We start from the raw sequence: 20,882 nt of genomic DNA, 5'->3' as shown, positions 1-20,882 counted from the left end.
GGTTAATAAATTGAAACAAACTATTTTATAGATCAAGAACAACTAGATAACCGAGGAAAAGGGAAAGTTGCTAAGTAGCCCCTGAACTTTCGTTGTCTCTGCATTTTAGCATTGATAAGTTTGTATGGTTTAGTTTTGTACAAATTAAATTTTATATTAAGTACGATTTGATATTGTTGGATATTCTGACATAATTGAATTGAAATAAATTGATGTGAGTCGATAAAGTAATTTAATTGGACATTGTTATTAGATGTTATATTGAGCTTGATGAATGTAGGATAGGATAAAATTGGCATGCCAATAGGTTTTAATGCGCATGATATGGGTTTGACTTGTGATGAGATGATGATTATTTGATTCGTTACTGTTCATTAAATATACCGAAGTCCAACAATTATTCTGGATTATAGTGTTATATTTACAGTGATTTTGGTGTGTTACCAGATGCGGATGTAAAGCCTTCGGGCATAACAGTTAGTGCCCAGGTGTGTTTCGAAGGGATGTTAGCCTATGGGCTAGGCGCTTAGTACCCAGGTGTTTTCTCGGTTGGTTAAGCTCATTTGAGTGATTTGGTGTGTTCTAGATGGTTAACCGCATATTCGTATCCGTTATATCATTCATTAGGCAGAGTTTCAATTGTTACATGATTTGTAATTCATCTTGTAAATGGCTATATGAATTTCTGATCGCGTGGTTTCGTGATAGGTTTTAAATATTTATAATTACTCGTTTTTGAACTAACTATTATCGCGATGTAAGCAAGTGTACCTATCGAACAGTAGTATAGTTTTAGCAAGACCGGATTGTCGAACCCAAAGGAACTAAAAGTACTAGTAATGACTGTCTTTTTATTATCTAGCCTAAGAATAAAGAGGTTTTGTTTTAATTAACTAATTATCTAAACTAAGAATGCACAGAGAAAAGAATTGGGGAATTGCTTTTGGGAAAAATCAATTGACTTAAGACAATACCGAAAGAAAAATCCACCTAGACTTTACTTGTTATTCTGGCTCCGAATCGGATGATTTATTCATTCAACTTGTTCCGTAGAAATCCCTAAGTTATGTTATTATCCCTATTCAAGACTAATAACGTCTAATCCCTAGATTGAATAACCGAGACTTTTCTTTAATTAACACTCTAGGGTTGCATTAACTCGATCTATGGATCCCCTTATTAGGTTTCACCCTAATCCGGCAAAATCTTGTCACCCTATGTCTAGGCGCGCAATCAACTCCGCTTAATTATGACAAATGTACTCTTAGACAGGGTCTATTCCTCCTCTGAATAAGAGCATGTCTTGAATCAGTATCTTGGGATATCAAAACAAGAATTAAGAACATATAATTAAGAACAAGTTAAATATTTATCATACGATTCAGAAAATAATAACAAGATTCGTCTTAGGTTTCATTCCCCTTAGATATTTAGGGGTTTTAGTTCATAACTAAATAAGAAAACATCTCAGAAGATTAAAAAGTACAAAACATAAAGAAAACCCAAAACTCCTGAAGGGAAATTGAGGAGAGATCTTCAATCTTGATGATGAATCCGGCTTCTGAGATGGATCAATCGGCTTTCTTGGAGTAATTCCTTACCCCCTATTCTCCGTCTCTCTTTTCCTCCTCCTCTAGGGTGTATTTATAGGCTTTGGAATGCCTAAAAAACCCTCAAAATTAGCCTTTTCTGAATTGGACTCAACTTGGGCTCGGCAGGGACATGCCCGTGTATGATTACTTCAGGCCATGTTCGAGCCTGTTAGAATGGCACGGGCGTGTGCTATACCTGTGTGAGTCGTGATTCGATTCTGCCAGATTGACACGGCCGTGTGGTCTGCCCGTGTGAGGAAGTCCAGGCCGTGTTAAATTCGTACTTTGGCCCACTTTCTCTATTTTTGGCCCGTTCTCGTTCCTTTTGCTCTCCTATGCTCTCCTAAGTATAAAACATGAAATTAAAGCATTAGGAGCATCGAATTCACCAATTCTAGTGAAAAATCATCCATAAAATGCGTTAAACATGAGGTAAAAATATGTATAAATTACGGTTTATCATTTTCTGATTGATTAACATGAGTTGACATTAAATGATTTAGTATAATTGAATAGACTATTTATAATATGTATTGATATAAAGACTCACATGTTGAATGGTTGTAATTGACATGATTATAGTTTATTAACTATTACTTTGTGATTTATATGTTTTTACGGTAAGTTTATCGTTTTAACTGTTGAACTTACTAAGCTCTAGTATAGCTTACTCGTATAGTTTCTTCTATTTCTTTGTAGATTATGTTTTGTGAAATCGAGCGATCGGATCAACTCAAAGAATCACACTATCTGAATATTTTTTTGGTAGTTTTTGATATGTTTATCTTATATGGCATGTAATAGATAATTGTAAATGTTTTGGTTACTTGTCACTTGTGGTATTTTTTTATACTTGAATGATGTTGTCCTAGTTAGATTTTGGTTCATATGTTTATATATATGCCTTGGCTTTTGGCTTGTAAAAGTCTATATGTATGTGTTTTGGTCATTTTGTTCAATGCTACTTGTGAATAACTAGACTATGGTAGAAGTAGACTTGAATGGATTGAATGGAATGGTGAAATTGGCATGAGTTATTATAGGTATTTGAAAACTTTGATTGCAAACCAGTTTGGTATGAAATGTGAATTTGATTTGGCAATTGAATTGTGATGTCAATGAGGGCACATTGGTTATGCATTTAAGTTGTATGTTTTGGTGTGTTTTAAGCTTATTTGAATGTGTATTTGAGGTATGGAAATAGTTGATTTTGAGTTAGCTTGGTACTTAAGGTTTGGATGAAAGTTTGCCTTGTTTTGGAAGCTTTTTAAGGTGCACACGGGCTGTCACACGGTCGTGTGTCTTCTTGATTTTAAGTACAGGATTTTTCACACGATCTTAGACAGTTACACGGCCTGACGACATGACTGTGTGGCCTCATTTTGAATACACACATGATTTGGCACACGGTCTTCAACACGGTCGTACGACTTTATTTCGAATACTGACACGGATGGGCACACGGTCTGAGACACGGCTGTGTGACCCATATTTCGAATTGTACACGATTTGGCCACATGACCATATTTCTGAGCCCCACGGCTTGGCCATACGGCCGTGTGACCTCTATTTCCAAAATTTTCAAGTTTTTCTATATTTTTCTATTTTGATTCAAATTAGTTTTTAGGGCCCCGCAAGCTAGTTTTAAGGCCCGTAAATGTGATTATGCTATGAATGCATGTAGATTCGAATGTTGTTATTTAAGTTAATAAATGAATGGTTTAATGATGTAAATTGTTTTGATATGTGCGATAATACTCTATAACCCTAATCTAGTGACAGAGACGGACAAGGGGTGTTATACAGAATAACAGACTTGAATTGAGAAAACCATTGCTACCAGGCAACCTGAGATGGTAGGAATTGTACAGAAAGTCATCGTTATCGGGAAACTTAGGATGACATATTAAGTTGAAGTGATAATGAGCTAAACGTCACCTAGAATATGAATGAGCTTATAAGCTCAGGATTTTGTTGAGAAGGTAACACAAACTTGGGCTTTATGTGTAAGAAATGTATGTATTTTATTTTACCACATGTATTTTATTTTACCATATATTATAATATAATATAATATAATAACATAATATCATTTACTTAAATAATAAGTAAATAATTAATTAATATATGTATTTTATTTTACCACATGTATTTCACTATTACCACACACTTGTCACTTATAGCTTAATTGCTAATTTAGTCCCTTGACTTTTCTTTATTCTATAATTAAGTTTTCACCCTTTATTCAATTTAGTCCTTACACCTAATTAATCTTAATTCAAGCTAATTCACTTAACCAAAATCTAATTAATCACACAACTAACTTCGTAAATATTTTTAATAAATATTTACAAATTCATTTTACGACAACGGTGGCCCGAAAATGTATTTTTTTGATACTTGTAAATTTTGAGTCGTTACAAGTAAGGGTTAGTATTATATTGAAATTAGTGTGATAGTTTGGGATGAATTTGGTTGCATTAGGGAATTGTTTAATTTGGATGGAATATTTGTAAGTTGAGAAGTAGAGTGCTACTTATGCCTTGAAATTATAATATAATATGTATATGGTGGTTAGATTATGATCCTTGTGCTATAAAGATGTAATATGGACTTGTAGTTACTGTACATATTGTCAAAATCATCATAGGAATAAGGCTAGGCTTGGTTTGTATGGAAAATTGTTGGTTTGTGAATAAGTATTGTAGGTTCAATATGTGACGTCACGATGTCATACGTATGTCGTCGCGATGAGTTACGGGCCTAGGTCACAGCGCGATAAGAATTTCGTTGTTGTGATGAGAAAGCCATTTGGCCAAATTAGTATATCACGTCGTGATGAGGAACCCCCTCATATCATGATATCGGTCTTGAATTTTGAAAATTTTCATTTTAGTCCCAATTCGACTTCGGGTTATCTATAGAGCTTCCGTAAGCTCGTATAAAGCCCGAGAGTGATTGTATTTCATTTTGAATTCATATTTGTTTGATCTGATCACTAAATTGTATATTTTAAATGTGAATCGATCGTAATTGCTTCGGCAGCGAATGTGACATATTGTAGCTCGAACCCTACGATAGTGTTGGGCATAAGGTGTTACAGAAATCCTTATGCCAATGAATGTATATAGAACCTCTGGCTCAAAAACAATAGTCAAGGTAATTTCGTTTTCCTTTGATTGAACATCTATTCATATACCATCATTAATAAAATTAGAAGGACCAGATTTAGCTCCTTATGACTTCCATCATTAATTTGGTAGGGGCAGCTTCAATTAACTCAAAATGATAACTATCCTCCTCCTCCTCTTCCTTACTTCTATTGGTGTAGATGTGCAACATGTTCTAATACTTCCTTTCTCTTGTAACCATTTCAACTTCTATTTGAGCTTTAAACATGATAACCCTCTTAATTTGAAGAAGACCTGTTGTTTTTTCTTGCTTTTTCTTTGATGAATATTTCAAATTCTTCCAGGATATTTTACTCACCCTGAATATTTAAGTTATAAAACATTGAATTTACAAGTTTTTCATTGCCTTGTGCAATGTCGCTGGGAAAATTGCAAACTCTCGATCTAACTCACTAAGGTTTCCTTTAACGTGGGGCATAAAATTCAATATGGATTTCCTATTGCCATCCATTAAAGTATCTAGACTCAAGTAATTCCAAAACCCTCTATTTAACCTTACTTTTGAGCTCATCAGAGGCATTTTCTTTACATTCATTGGTCTTGTCCTCCAAGTCCTTGATAATGATCTCAGTCTACTTAAGCTTGTAGTAAGACCAATCAGTTCTCATCAATGCTCTTGAATTGGTCTCAAGAATATCTGCAAGCGTCACTTCTTTTCCCTTACTTTTAGTTAGTGTTGGAGATTGTTTTGTACTATCAATCAATCTCTCCTCCTATATTGTGCTCTTCAGCACACGCGTGGGGCTTTCAGCAACTTGACCTTCAAATTTCCCTAGGCTTTTGCTTTGGATTTACTGGCAATTCAATTTCTTATAGCTTATGTATTTTCTTATTAATTGGAGTCACCTATATCTAGTCACTATAAATGACTTTTACTTATGCTATTCAAGTTACACAGTAAGGAGCATATGAATGTTTGATTTCTGGCTTGAAATGTAGAATTTCGAAATGTCATTTTTAAAATGATTTAAATGCTCAAGAACAATAAAGAAGTAGGCTATTTACTCTTGTTTGCCAAAAAAAGTGAGTTATTGTCATTAATCATATTTATAGGAGGCAATTCGTATTTTCTATCACCTTACAATTTTGGCTATTCAAAGAGGTGGGTTCAAAGTTTTTATGGAATTAGTACGTATTGATATCTGTCTATTTTGATATAACATATTTGATAAATATACATAAAAATATTTATAAATGTAAGTACATAATATTAAATAAATTTTAAATTTACAATATTTATCAGTTATATAAATACTCATCAATAAACTTTACACATAAAAATACATTATTCAATAAATTCAAAATTAACAAGAAAAAAAAATTGAAGGGTGAGTGGAGATTTTTCTTTGATAAGAGGGAGTTTTTTTATATAATATTTTAGTTTTTATATTTTAAATGTAAAAGTACGTTTGAAGAAAAGCTTTAAAGTTTAAAAGTAATTTTTTATTGATTCATACATTCAATTAAATCTTTAACAAAATAATAAATAATTAAAAATTATATATATTTAATATTATTCATGTGGTGCCTAGTGCACCATGTTTCGGATGATGTGACTTAAATTAACTAGAAGGAGCTAATGGAATTGATTTCAATGCAAAAAAGAATAATATTTGTTTCGATTTTTAACACTGCACACCGTCCAATATGATTGAAACTAGTGTGGAAACTACCACCATGATTGAAATGACATTTGATCACCACAATCTTGAAGTACCAACACCTAGAATGAGCCAAATTCTGAATGCTGATACGGTGAGCATTTGCCTACTTTCATCCAAACCCCCCGCCCGCCAGAAAACAAGAAAGAAGAAACGAAAAGCCCTCATTTTGTGCAATGACAAATAAAACATGACCGTAGTGACAAGTACAAGAAGCCCCAACAGTCTTCTACCATGCAAATAGGCTTTTATTTTTATTGTTTAGAATGTGTTTGCGAAGGCCCAATCCGAAACCAATCATCCCTCGTTTGGTTTTAATTAATAGGCTTTTCCAGATGGTAATGATAATGTTCGTTGAATTGAATCCGCGAAAGTGAGGATTGGAGATACGACTGACGGAGACGAAATAAAAATTATGACGGACGCTTGCATAAGAGCCGTTGTGGAATCTATCCACTCTTCTCCCACGCAGGCCGTCCTCTATCTCTCCGGCGGCGCCTCTCTCGTATCTCTCTTTCTATCTCCAAAATTAGTTCTTTCTTTTAAATAAGGATTTTGATCTGAATGATTATCACTATTGATTCACTATTTTAAGCAGGCCTTGGGGTTGTTGATGTCAGTTCCTGGAGCTTCAAATACGGTGCTGGAAGCTGTTGTGCCATACTCCAGAATGTCCATGATCCAATTACTCACTAAGGTTCTTTTCTTTCTTTCTTTTTTTCAATCTGAAAATGGATTTCCATTTTTAAAATTTTTCTCTTTCATAAAATAATATTTAGTAAATCAGATTTTTCGGTACAGATTCCTGCCAAATATTGTAGTCAACAAACTGCCGATGAAATGGCTTTGCTCGCTTATAATCGCGCGCTGAAGCTTTCTTCTCCAGGTTCTGAAGTTCCTATCTAGTTTTCGAAAGTGCTTTTTATCTTCTATCCCCACTTTCACTCTAGAAGTGATCGATAAAACATGAAATATCGTAAGTTTGGAAATGCTTGTTCTCTAATTTTCTAGGAGACTGCGCAGTAATTTTAAATTATTCTGTTGAAATTTGGAATCCTTGCTTGTCTTTTTCCTAATCTAGATATTTAAAGTATTCTGTTGATTATATTAAGAGTAAAATAGTAGAGGGAATTGGAAATGTATTTGCAAAAGTGAGCAGCCTCTACTTCTTTAATTGTATCATGGCCAGTTTGTGTAACATGGGGTTATATTCAACCATCTGAATAGGTTCTCCAGTTCTTGGTGTGGGGTTTACTGGTTCTTTGGCTACCACCCGTCCGAAACAGGGAGACCATAGGTATGTTTCTTCAAATCTACCGTTTGTTAACTGATATGTAATGACCCATTGACAGTTTGGTTAAGTGACTGTACTATTTTTGATTGAATAATGCTTTGCCAAGTTGTAATAATGGTCTTTTGACTTGCCCTTCTGCTTGGTTTGATAGTATTTTTTGGTTAAGGTGATTGTTAGTCTCCCTTTTTTGATGTGTAGGTTTCACTTGTCAACAAGAACCTCTGACCGACATTGGGCATCCACAGTTACTCTATCAAAGGTAATTACTGTTTTATTTTTTATTTTTATTTAAAAATTAGCTCTTGTACACTAGATTTGCATTTCTCTTATCTGATACCGAGTCTTTTAGGGCTTGAGGAGTCGAGATCAAGAAGAGAAGGTTTCAAGTTACTTCCTACTGAAGGTGTGTGATATCTACATGTACATTATTTTTTTATATATGTTTTAAGAATCTATTACTAAATGCTTATTTTATCCGCTAATTTTTTAAATAAATTACTGATACTTAAAATATCTTGAAAAGGTAGAAAAAGAAAAGTTCCTGATGATTGTTGAGTTGTTGTTTGTCGTGCTACATCTCTTGATAAATACTACTCCCTCCGTCCCACTAAATTTGTCACAATATGACTTTAATAGTAAAAATTTTCAACTTTGACTTCTTATTTTTTAAATTTTATTATAAATAAAATTTTGGGAAAATGTCATAAAAACCTTCAATGAAGTAGTCTCTAAATATAATTTTTTTATAAAATTTAATTAATTAAGTTATATAATATAATTTAGATCAAAATTTAAAAATTTTTACCCCAAAAATGTCAATTATGACATTTTTATTGAGACAAAGGAAGTATAGTTTTATTTCATTTTCAGCACCTGTTGTATATTTTAATGGTTTCATTAATGTGGCTATAGGCGATCGCTAATGCCTGCAAAGTCTCTTCAACATTTGATTCAGAGTTGACTGAATCTGATGTTGTTGCGGATGAATGTGAAAGGTTCTTTGATGAAGATAAGGAGTTAGAGCAACTTATAAATGGGCAAATTTGCTTTAAGGTTTATCCGTTTTCAAGTGGTATGGTTCAATATTTGCTGAATTAATCTCAATTACAATTTATCTTGACACCTTTTTTTTCCCCTTTCTTTTTGAAGTATATCTTTTGATCTGTTATTTACAGTATGGAAACTGCTTTGCTGAGACAGATAAGTCAAATGGTGATAGGAAGATTATACTCCCTGGATCCTTTAATCCGTTACATGATGGTCACCTCAAGCTCTTGGAAGCTGCCACTAGGTTTGTGAATGTGTTCTAGAAATTAATTGTTAATTCGGTTAAGATTCATTCACGATCTCATTTGCTTTAGAAGCTGGTTGCTTTTGGCCATTTTGATCAAACTGGTTCTAGCTGGTAACTGGATATGCACTTGTCTACTTCTTGTAGTCTCTGAAACATACTTCAGAGGGCTGTCTATTCATAATTTAGAGGTCATTTTCATCAAACCGGTTCTAGCTTGCTAGTGGATATGCACTTTGCCTCATCTTTTGTAGTCTCCAAGTCTATATATATATATATGAAAGGATAGGTGAATTGTGCTGTTGGGGATGTTGAAGTTTAGGATCAATGATCTGATAGGCCTCTCATTTCTTCCTTCTTTATGACACATTCCAACACTCATTTTTGCCTAGTTAGTGAAGTTTCTAGACCAAACATGATAAGTTACTCATTAAAGGTTCATTATGGTGCAGCATTTGTGGCGATGGGTATCCGTGCTTTGAATTATCTGCAATTAATGCTGACAAACCTCCATTGTCAATACCACAAATCAAAGAGCGTGTTATGCAGTTCGAAAAAATTGGTGAGGCTAATTACTTTTATAAACTCTCTGAAGTTTTAATGTATATGTGGTGGAAATTTTGATTCCTTGAATGTGAAAACTGTGTGATATTAAGGGGAAAAAAAGATAATTGGCTGCAGGAGTGAGCTTGGATCTTGAGTTAGGAAATCATATTGGAATGGCTAGATGTTTTCATTAAGGAGTTTATGCGTATTTGTTAGTTTATAGCATGCATATTAATGTAGTTGGTTTCCTAGGAAGTTAAATTGGATTTCGACTGAATGTGAAAGTTAACACTTAGGGTGCATTTGGTTCACTGAATGTAACATTACATCCTGTATCTTCGCATTTTGGAATAAGATTAAGTTGTTAGGATTTGCAACATTTCGGCCACCCAGTAATCTCACATTCTCAAATAGTGTTAATATGCCAAAATATAGGGCATATAATCTCACTACCACCCATTTCTTAGGTTATCTTAGATTATGGACGTAATATTAATTTTTGGATCAATTTATCTTTTGTTTTTATTATTTTAATTTGTTTCGTCTTTTGTTTGTAAATAAAATTTAAGCCGAACTAAAAACAAAAATCTCTCTTTTTCTTAACAGCGGAACAGTAAATGTCATACTTTAAAATTATAATTATAATATTTACTCTAAAGATTTATTTATTACTAATATTAATTAAGATTTATTATTATAATCTATAAATTGATTTCAACATCATATCTTATTTATTAATATATAGATTGTAATAAAAACAAGAATTGTCATAAAAACAAGAATTGTCATAATTTATCTTAATTTTATGGAGTTTGAGACAAAAAAAGAAGACTAACTAAACTTGTTAAAGAAAACAAATTCTATAACAAGGACAGTGTAGTAAAATGTGTTTTTAGTTAATTTTACATTCCGTCAACCAAACATCAAAATCTTACATTCCAGCCAAATGAAGCAAATAAGGTAATGTAACATACCCCACATTCCATCCCATAATCTTAAATTCCCATAATTCTATTACTAAAGGTAATCTTAGATTCCTTGAACAAAATGCCCTCTTAAGGTTATAACATGTTATAAGTAGCATATATTTTGTTCCTTAACTACACTGCATATTCTTTTAAAAAGGTATCTGAACATAATTTTCTCATATACTGAAGGATTTTATTGCATGGTGAGCAGACAAGGTGACAAGTAGAAATAGTCAAGGCACTTGCAGGCGTTTGGTTGTCTACATCTTTTTCTATTTTTTTTGAACTTCCTAATATAGAAATTTGTATTTCTTAAAATGATGACAGTATGTTGTATCAGTTTTTTCTTGCATTCTGAATCATATACAATTTTTGCAGGGTTCCCTAATTGCTATTATTTTGATTTTACAGCTTTTATAATAATGAATAAGTGGTTGTGTTTCTATAATGGCAGGAAAGACAGTAATAATTTCCAATCAGCCTTATTTCTATAAGAAAGCTGAACTTTTTCCGGGTAGTGCTTTTGTAATTGGTGCTGACACTGCAGTGAGGCTTATCAATGTATGACACTTTGAATTCCTTAAATATTATGACATTATATCATGACACTTTATAGTCCAAAGTTTCTGTTAAAATAATTATGCATAATTTTTTCAATCGAGAGCTTCATGAATAATCCTCCTCCTAAGTGATAACATCAGTATAATGGTCTATTTTATGATTAGGGAGCAAGACCTAAGTGTTAAGGGAACACTTAACATTCTTATAGGCATATTTGAGCTACATAAACAATATAGAGAAGATTGGTTTCAGATAATCTTGAGCACAGCTTAAGTTGCCATTTCGTTCCTATAGACAACTTGTTGAATTAGCTACCTTTTGATCTCATTATGTATTGTCCGTCTGTAACTAGACTTCTTTTTTTGTTTTCTATGAAAATGCAGAAATGCAGAAATGTACTAAAACATCATACAGAAATATTTTGCGATGAACTTATTTTTGAGAATCATTTGAAAAAAAAATGCTATAAGTTTCATCTTTGATGAGAAGTAAAGTGGTACCCTATTATATTTTCTAGCTGTTGCTGCTGGTGAAGTAACTTTGTAATAAGAGAATACTAGAAAATATAAGGCAAAAAATGGTAGTTTGCATAATTAAACTCATCAAAAGGCTGGCTTTTTACTTTTGTAGTTTTGGAAACAGGGAAAGGTAAATGTTTACTTTGCCTTGGATGTTGAATTAGCTATTAGGGATATATGAATTAAATGAAAATATTGCAGAAAACTATATACGTAATTGTTCCTCTGGGCATGGTTTAGGGTAGATACTGCAGTATCTGATGGACTAATAAAACAAAACTGGATGTTTGGGTTGTACTACTGCTCCAAACCCTTTGCTATCCATTAAATATTGCTGCTGGGGACAGTGCAGATGAGAAGTACTGATCGTTATTGGATTTGGCTGCTTTTTAGAAACCAAGTCTTATGGAACCTTATCATATTCCTCAGAAGTTTGATGAGTTTGCTATATTTAAACAGTGAAATATAATATACATTTAGTCCATAGATAGTGACCTGAATAAATGCATTCAGGGTTGTACATTCATTTTGATGCAAGATGTTGTTAGGTTGGAATTGTTGAAGAGTATGTCAAGTTTTGCTACTTATTTCTCTTACCTTGCAGCCTAAATACTATGATGGGAGCTATGATAGGATGATAGAGACACTCTCTGGATGCAAAAGAACAGGATGCACCTTCATTGTGGCTGGTCGGAAAGTTGATGGTACTTTTAAGGTATGCCAAGCATCAGAAATATTGGTTTAAACACATACTTATTCATATTAGTTATCCAAATCATAGATTTTAGCACAAAACTTGTCAATATTTCAAAGTGGAAGGAGGGTGTATCGTAGTTATTTTAATAGTTGTGCTATTCCCGCAGGTTCTTGAGGATTTTGATGTTCCCGAAGTGTTGAAAGACATGTTTGTCCCAATACCAGCTGAAAGGTTCCGCATGGATATATCCTCAACTGAAATAAGGAGAAGCTGTGGACTGTAGCAGCTTTTTATTTTATTTTAGGACTCAATAAGCATGTCATGAATCTATAATTTCTTGTTATTCTTGTAATATGTGTTGCCCATTTCACTTTATATTAAAGCTTTGGTGTATATTGGACATGACAGTAGATATTCGTTATCAAATGCATTCATGACTCTCTCAATTCAGTTTGTCAAAATTTCGAGTTTGCCGCTTTCTTTGTCCAATTTGCTCAAGGCAAGGCAGAGTTGGCACTATGCAAAAATTTTGGTTTCAAACTTTCTTCTTTCATGTTTTATACTTTTTAGCATATTTTAATTTGACATTTGCTTTTATATCTTTATTTAATCTGGTATTTTGATGGGTCATATAAATTTATCTATGAAAAAATTGGTTGAAAAAGGGAGTTTTGTTTGATCAAAAGAAAACCGACAATCAAAATTATTTTGGTTTTATTTAAATCGTGTTCAACAAAATTCAGTTTGTTTAACGCTTTAATCTTTTCTATTTTGATTTGTTATGGTATTTTAGTTGATGTATAAATGTATCTAAAAAAATTTCAATAGTAACTTTGTTAGATCTGATCATGAGTCAGGTCATCCATTTAGGTTCAAAGATATGCATGAAAAATAAGAGAATTTGAATAAAAATATAGACTTGAAAAATGAGTTGATCCGGCCTAATTTACATGTCTACTTTTTTTTCCCTCTATTCTACCGAATCAACTCGAAGAATGGGGCTAAACGCTCCTAAAGAAATTGAAAGCCTTCTGAAAGGTGGGAAAGTAGTAGTTAGAAAATTTATTTGATGGTAATGTTTAGTTAATTAGCAGGTAGCATAATAATAGTATTATGTATGTTTAGCTGAAATCAGACAGCTTCTGGTTGTGCTTCAGGTTGGGTGTTTTTGAATGTTGTGATGAACCTGAAAAGTTGTTTTCGTCTTAACCCTTGAGGGATTTTATGAAATTTACACTAGCAAATTGCCTGTTGTAGTATGAGTGAGTTATTTGGCTTTTTAAGTATACTTTTTTTTAATGTGTTTTCAAATCGTTAAAAAATATTTATTTTAATATTTTTAGTATATTTAAAATATTATATTTTTTAAAATTGTGTTTATATAAAAATATAATTTAAAAAAATTAATATAAACGAGCTGGATCGAGTTTGAATTTAATATTTTTAATCTGAGTTAAGTTTTAGGCTCATTTTTGACCAAACCCAAATTTAAAAAATAAACCTAAAATTATTATGATTCAGTTAGATGGTTTGCAATAAAGTTGGGGTTATCTATGATTTTGTCAAATATAACATCTTATGAATATGAGCAGTAGCCATTTATCTGCTAAACATGAGAGTCTAACATGGGGAGGATAGAAAACAACAGGAAAATGGACAAGAAAGCCTAATAACAAATTATTGTCTACCTAGATTTGACGGCTGTTGACAGATATGAGCTCAAGTAGAGGAGATTGACAGAAGAAATTTTAGGCCTTTTTTTTATAAAAATGGTTAGAAAATTTTAATTAATTATAAATATACGTCACTCACCTGTTATGTCAATCAATTATTGACTGTTAAGTTAAAAAAATTATTCTTTTGAATGAAACTAATCAAATTTGACGCCACTACTTGTATAAATATAAAAAAAACTAATATTTTTCAATATTTCGGAGTCTTAAAAATAAATAATAGTGGTGGAGTCATAGAGGATTGCACTGTTACTTTAAAATGTCAATTTTTTTAAAGTGATTATTTTTTTAAAAATTCAAATTCAAATTTAAAATTAATATTAATATTTTATTTAGTGAAAAAATGAAGAATGATGCCATCACTTTCAGACTTTATTTTTCAAAAAATTAAAATTAAAATTATTATTTTATTTGATAGTGCTATAAAGAATTACATTACTACCTTTTATATGCCACGACAATTGGAAGTGACCTAGAACCTCGCATAGTTGAATAATGTTCAAATTCCATTTCTTCAAATAAGCAAAGATTTCTAAAACCAAAGCAAATATAGAGAAAAAAAGAAAGAGTTTGATGAATGTATACAATCTTCTGCTTTTGGCTTCTTCAATCCCATCACATAATGCAATGCGTTTCTTGACTGATAAATACATGGTTTTCAAAGCCATTGGCAGCCATGACAGACAAGCAAAAACTCTGTTAGCTTTGAGGGAAAGGAACCATGTGAACTGTTTGGGACTCACTGCTTTTTGCTTCTCGAGTAGCAGAGTTGAATATCAGCCATTGATTTCCACTAAAGAGAACTTATTAGGCTTCTCAATGGTCACCACAACTTAACTTGGAGCCATTTTTAAAAATCACTAGATTCAAAACCCAGATAAAAAATTTAGCAAATGAATGAAAAACTCAAGGTTTTCAATTATGAGATTTGGGAACAAACATAAATGTGGAAATGAAGACAAACAAACAAAAAAAAAAAAGTCTAAGTTGGCGGCCCCATTCTCTATTACTTCATCAAATAAAATTTTAATTTTAATTTTAAATTTTAAAATATAATCACTTAAAAGAAATTCTGACACTGATAATATTATTCTTTATGGTTCCACCACTATTATTTATTTTTAAACCCCGAAATATTAAAAAATATTAATATTTCTTTGATATTTATACAGGCGATATCAAATAAATTAGCTCCACTCAAAAAATTAATTTTTTTAATTTAACAACCAATGATTGGTTGACATGACAAGTGAATGACGATAATCTTTTTAGCTCCACAAACTTTCACTATTTATTTTAGATCAATTACGTACATAATTATAAAATAAATATTTTTATAATTAATCAAAATTTTTAGGTTAATTTTATAATTTAAAAAAAAAACAAATTTTAGTACATCTTTTTTTTTTCTCAACAAAATTTCCCATTTTACTTTAGGAATTAGTTGCAGCAATTATAGCAACTTTAGTTTCCTTCGGTTGGAGTTTGTATAAAATTAGTTGAACGAGGTCCTCGTCTCCATATACCATTCCTTCATTGACAACTCTCAATTGCTTCCCCTGACCTTTCCATACAAAAGGAGTACGTTCCACATTTCAGAAAAACTGAAATAATTTTAGGCTCCATTTAATTGAAAATAATTTTTGAAAAATAATTTTTAAAAATAATTTTTATAAAATAATTTTTTTTAAAAAATATTATTTTTTAGTATTTGGATGAATTTATATAAAATATTTTCTATTGTTTAGTAAATTTCTTAAAATATTTCATAAAAGTTGTTTTCAATTAAACATACATTTGAGATTTTCTCAATTTTTCATTGTTTAATTAAATTTATTTTTATCTATAATTTTATACTTTACATTATATTATGTTAAATTCAAATTCATTACAATATCATTTTTTAATTACATGACTACCAAATAAATATTTTTTATTTAAAAATGCAACATCAACAAAATTGACAAAAAAATTTAACGATGTCAACAATTGAACTTGATTTTCAAATTTGAAAAGTAAAGAGACTAAATTCTTAAAAATAAAAATACGAAGACTAAATTGCAAATCTACAAAATGTACATAAACTTATAACATATTTTAACCTTTATACTACAAAACATTTCTTATTAATGTATTTATAATTATAATAAATATTTATTATTAAAATATTAATATTGAATATTTTCTATAATATGTAAATAATATTATTTAAAACTATTATTTTTAAAAAAAAATTTTAAAATAAAATTAAAATATTAAATAATTTATTAAAATAATAAATTATATTTATTATATTAATGAATTTATTATATGACTAAATATAAAAAATTAAATGTGTATGCTTAATAATATTGAAAAAATAATATTTTAATACTTTTAAATATTTTTAAAAATAAAAATAAAATTTATTATCAATATAAAAATATATAACTTGATTTAAATTAATTTTTGTATAAAAATAAAATTATATATAAAAGAGCTCCTTTTCAAGGAATGACTTACGCTTCTTAAAGGGACAAGTCATTTTACAAGAAAAATGACTTATTTTACATTGACACATTTTCCGTTGATCAAGTTGTTTTCTGTGAAACAAACACAGGAAAATGTAAAAAACATTTTCCGTAAAATCTTTTATATGTAAACAAATGAACCCTAAATCTAATTTGGTTAATTTAGTTATAGTTGAATCTAAAGCAAAACTTGCAAAAAAAGATAACAGCAGATATAACCTATTATTAATGTATATATTAGTGAAGAATGAAACAATGTGCCACTTTTTACTGTACTTGTATGACTGGATCAAACAATGTAAAACATTGATTAAAGATGACTATACGATTGAGAGTAATTAACATGCAGCAATATTGAGAAAGGCACCATATCATCATTGAAAACGTGGCCAAGTAAGTAGGTAAAATATTAACAACGATAGCATCCTATATAATATAATTTATCTTTGAAGCTACACAACTTATATTCATCCATAAGCTCATTTAGTCTATTCATTCTTGATCTATCAATACCTCTCTTGACAGATACCACCAAAATTTTAGGGAATTAAAACGACGTGAGGCACAATAGAGTCAGACCTTACCAAATTCAGGAGGCTGCTCTGTCATGCCAACGCCTTCATTCTGATGTTTCTGCCATCCACCGGTATCAGCTCTAGAGTGAGCCCAGTAATAGAAGACTGATCCCACCAATGACAACAAAGTTAGAGCAGCTCCAGCAGCAAATACGCCTTTCCTCAGTGTAGCACATGAAATGTTCTCTCCGCCAAAGATTCCTCTGTACTTGGTGTGGTATGCATTTTTTGCTGATCCCGCCAGTAAACATGCCTCAGCTCCCAAAAAGCTTAACCTAATTCATTGCTCATATTTTGTTAGAAAACAAACTCAAACATTCAAAATGGTTTTAGTGCACTAAAGATACTAAGATACTTGCCCATATTGTGAATGGGGTCAAATAATGGTATCTCCAAGTGATAAGATTTAGTTTTAAAGTCATCAGTTGGTTGATAAGATTATTGACAATAGAATGGGGGTGATAAGATTTTTCTCATTTTAACTCATACTAGGAGACAGCTTAAAACATTATTGATGCCTATTTGCAGTGTATAAATGGGCTTAAAGATTATGCTAGCAAGCAAAAATTTAGGAGGATTTAGATAAAGTGGTGCTAGGAATACCTAAGAAGAAAATATTTCAATTGGAGGTAATTCTCATGAACATGGAAGGCTTAGTTGTAATGGGGTTGACAGTGGTCATAAAGAATATGATTATGGGGATAGATACAAGGCAGGAAAGACCATCCTGGATTTAGTTGTATCTTTTGACTCAATTTTATGAAAAAATTATTAAAGGACTCTGGCTAAGACTGAAATAAACGCAAGCAAAAAAGACTACTTTATGACCACAAGGGTAGGGAGGTTTTGTTGCATAGCTAGCTAAATTGATTTCTAGGTTTAGATGCTCATTCCAAAGAGACATAAGAAAGTGAGACATGTCCTAGACAGTAGGATTAAATTACAGAGGCGAAAGGGGACACATAAACATCAAATTAGTTGTGAACGCAAACACTAAAGGCTCAAAGGTTAGGAGAGTGCAACTGGAATTTTTTATGATCACAATACAGCTGTGTTTGAAGTTGAAGTTCTATTTGACTACTATCAATGACCAATCTTGTTTTTCCATGGTATGAAATGTTAGGCTAACAAGAAGCAACATATACAAGAGACAAGTATAGCGAAGTTGCAAACGTTAAGATGGGATGTGTGGTAAGGCTAAGAAAGATGTGGTTAGAAACTAGATATTCACCTCCAAGTTGAGATGGCTCTTAAAGAAGATAAGGTGACAAAGATTAGCCACATAAGAAGCAGATCGATAGCTTAACATGTTAGAATAATGAAAACTTTGGTATTGCATTGGATAAAATATTGAAAACCACGACCAAAATAGACATGGATAAAATTAATAGAACTTGAAGAGAGGCCCGGCATAAATGTTTCTATGTCTTAGTTGCTGTAGCTTGTTACAGCTTGTTTGTTTGATTGGTTTAAGACGAAAATATACTTCTTACCAGTCTATTGGCTTTGAAAACTTTGTGAATGGTTAGCTTGTTAAAGATTGAAAATGCAAATCAAAAGCCCATTAAATAAAAATGTTCTCAATTAAATCAACGAATAGAAACATTATCAAATTTAATAAATACAACAGCATAATACTGTACTTTGCAAGTATCATAAAGCATTAGTAATTCAACAGCTAGGATCTTTGTACAACCTGTTAGCCTCTAAGTTAACTTTGTGGGCTCCATACACGTGAATAATTGATTATACCAGTGGGGAAATTGCAGCGCATCCAGACAAAACCAACCATTTCCATTTCAGAAAGCCTATAATCTAGATAATCAGTTTCTAGACTGGAAAATTTGTTCCTCTAAATTACTAACAAGAATACTAGATAGATCTTCCAAAATGAACTCAGGCAAAGCAAGTAAAAATATGTTATATCGAAGTGGTAGAAAAAGAACAAAAAAAAAAAGGTAATCAGATTTGACTTAGGTAAATTTACCAGGAGAAAACGAAGAAAAAGATGGCGCAAGTGGTGGATGAAGTGGCGGAGACAAGGCCTTTGCCAAAGCAGAGACATCTAGTAACGCCGTTCACAGCAACCTGGCTAAGAAGGAGCAGACCAAAAGCAGATAGTCCGTACACCGTCGACGCATCCGTACTGTAGAGGCAGTAGGTCCTCTCGTCGTACTGATCAGGCACCACCTTAGCCTTCATTTAAAAAAAACCACTAGTTAAGTTAAAACAACAGAAAATTACAGTTTCACATGTGAGAGTGAGAGAGAGAGTGAGAGTGAGAGTGAGAGTGAGAGCGAGAGCGAGAATGAGAGTGAGAGTGAGAGTGGGTACGAAGCTACGGCGTCGTTCAGCGCCGACGGCGAAGACGAAGGCGATGAGATGGAGAGCAAAGATGATGGCTAAAATAGGGACGGACATGGCCATTGTTACGAGTTTTTGGGTTGAGGTTAAGCCTTAAAGGGAGGGAAAATGGAAAGGAAAAGGAGGGCTAAATAGATGGGGGTTCTCTTCTTTGAGGTTTAAGAAGAAGACAAAAGAAAGGAAAGAGGTAAAATGTCTTTTTCTTTTTCCACGTTATAATTCAATTATTTTACTTTTTCAATTCAAACATTGTTAGTATTTTTCAAAATCTGTCAAAGTGCTTTGGTTAACACTTTACACCATATTTTCACAATTTTACTCCTTTTAAAGATATTTAATCTAAGTCTCATTGACTCTTAATGTTATTGCCATTTATATTATTGTCAGTATAGAAATATGTAAATTTAGTTACGTTAAAATGTATTATCCTCATATTTAAGGATTGAGGTAGGTTATTCGTGATTTTAGACATTATATAAAAAATAACAAATATGATAAAAATCTATAAACGTTAAAAATATATATATTATATGTAAGTATAACAAATAATATTGTTGCCAATGATTCCAACTTTGATGGTTTAAGATTTTTTTAAAATTTATTTTGGTTTAAGTTGAATATATTTTTATTTCGAGTTTGATGTGTTTTATATTGAATTGATTCTAATTTTAATTGATTTAATATGTATTATTTATGATTTGTTTTTGTAAACTCTTTTGAAAGAAATAAGTAGTATAAATTATTATTGTAGTGACAAGTGAGTCAAGTTATTTAAATATTTTACATTAATTGTAAATGTGAATATTGAAAAATGAGTTTAGGAAGAGTTTGAATCCAATAATAATACTTAATCTTGGATGAATGATTTCGCTTCAAGTTTAAATTCATCTTTGAACCATCTGGACAAGATTTACAAATTTTGAATAATGTCTTAAAAGCTATATAATTTTCATTTGGAGTAAACTTGACATGAAACCTCATATTTTAAAAGATCGAGTTAAGAGATGGTTTAAAATATGTTTTGTGATGTATAATTTAATCTCGTACTTAAAAGCATCACTTCTTTTTATAAACAATTTAAATTATATTTAGAAACATTATTTTTCAAATAAATAGTTTGAGCTCATGTTTAGAAGTAACAGAATTTAAGCTCGTGATTGGAATCGAATCATAATCATTTTAATGTATTGAAAACAAACGATTGCCCCCAATCTCTTGATAATCCGTCATTTTTACTTGTGCTTGGAACTAGTATAATACCTTGCTTGTGATATCTTGAAATTCAAGTTTTTTGTTCCATATCAGGGTTGTATGTTCGTGTCTATGATCAATTTAAATGCATTCAAAGTATAAGGTCCTTACATGCCTCTCCAATTCAGTT

At 31.4% G+C, this 20,882-nt stretch overlaps 2 protein-coding genes across 3 annotated transcripts; one reads left to right on the top strand and one right to left on the bottom strand.

Annotated features, from left to right (window-relative positions):
- The first annotated feature begins 6,598 nt into the window (after positions 1 to 6,598).
- Positions 6,599 to 12,765, top strand: LOC107948235 (uncharacterized). 2 transcript variants are annotated; one of them, XM_041100192.1, is made up of 12 exons: positions 6,599 to 6,949; positions 7,040 to 7,141; positions 7,246 to 7,330; positions 7,672 to 7,741; positions 7,937 to 7,997; positions 8,088 to 8,141; positions 8,651 to 8,810; positions 8,939 to 9,029; positions 9,482 to 9,591; positions 10,998 to 11,104; positions 12,227 to 12,337; positions 12,486 to 12,765. In XM_041100192.1, exons 1-12 carry the CDS (start codon positions 6,860 to 6,862, stop codon positions 12,600 to 12,602), a joined length of 1,158 nt encoding a protein of 385 aa, XP_040956126.1. In that variant the 5' UTR covers positions 6,599 to 6,859; the 3' UTR covers positions 12,603 to 12,765. The 2 variants fall into 2 exon arrangements, with proteins under 2 accessions (XP_040956126.1, XP_040956128.1); XM_041100194.1 differs by having other exon boundaries at positions 6,605 to 6,949; positions 7,043 to 7,141.
- A 4,151-nt stretch (positions 12,766 to 16,916) lies between these two features.
- On the bottom strand, positions 16,917 to 19,696 carry LOC107948236 (uncharacterized). The gene is made up of 3 exons (XM_016882713.2): positions 19,472 to 19,696; positions 19,125 to 19,333; positions 16,917 to 17,412 (listed from the first exon to the last, which is right to left on the bottom strand). The coding sequence occupies exons 1-3, from the start codon at positions 19,562 to 19,564 to the stop codon at positions 17,136 to 17,138; spliced, it is 579 nt and encodes a 192-aa protein (XP_016738202.1). The 5' UTR covers positions 19,565 to 19,696; the 3' UTR covers positions 16,917 to 17,135.
- Between the last annotated feature and the right edge of the window lie 1,186 nt (positions 19,697 to 20,882).

The sequence above is a fragment of the Gossypium hirsutum genome, chromosome A03 (genome assembly GCF_007990345.1).
Source record: "Gossypium hirsutum isolate 1008001.06 chromosome A03, Gossypium_hirsutum_v2.1, whole genome shotgun sequence".
In the NCBI taxonomy this organism is placed as follows: Eukaryota; Viridiplantae; Streptophyta; class Magnoliopsida; order Malvales; family Malvaceae; genus Gossypium; species Gossypium hirsutum.
The sequence above is the reverse complement of the archived record's forward strand: the minus strand, read 5'-3'. Positions and strand labels throughout refer to the sequence as shown.

Excerpts from the sequence above, each read along its gene's own strand:
- LOC107948235 (XM_041100192.1), top strand. The coding sequence starts at position 6,860 with ATGACGGACGCTTGCATAAGAGCCGTTGTGGAATCTATCCACTCTTCT. Across the intron at positions 9,030-9,481 it reads CTCTTGGAAGCTGCCACTAG|CATTTGTGGCGATGGGTATC; the intron begins GTTTGTGAATGT and ends ATTATGGTGCAG. Across the intron at positions 11,105-12,226 it reads CTGCAGTGAGGCTTATCAAT|CCTAAATACTATGATGGGAG; the intron begins GTATGACACTTT and ends CTTACCTTGCAG.
- LOC107948236 (XM_016882713.2), bottom strand. The coding sequence starts at position 19,564 with ATGGCCATGTCCGTCCCTATTTTAGCCATCATCTTTGCTCTCCATCTC. Across the intron at positions 19,334-19,471 it reads CTGAACGACGCCGTAGCTTC|GCTAAGGTGGTGCCTGATCA; the intron begins GTACCCACTCTC and ends TTTTAAATGAAG. Across the intron at positions 17,413-19,124 it reads TTTTTCTTCGTTTTCTCCTG|GTTAAGCTTTTTGGGAGCTG; the intron begins GTAAATTTACCT and ends GCAATGAATTAG.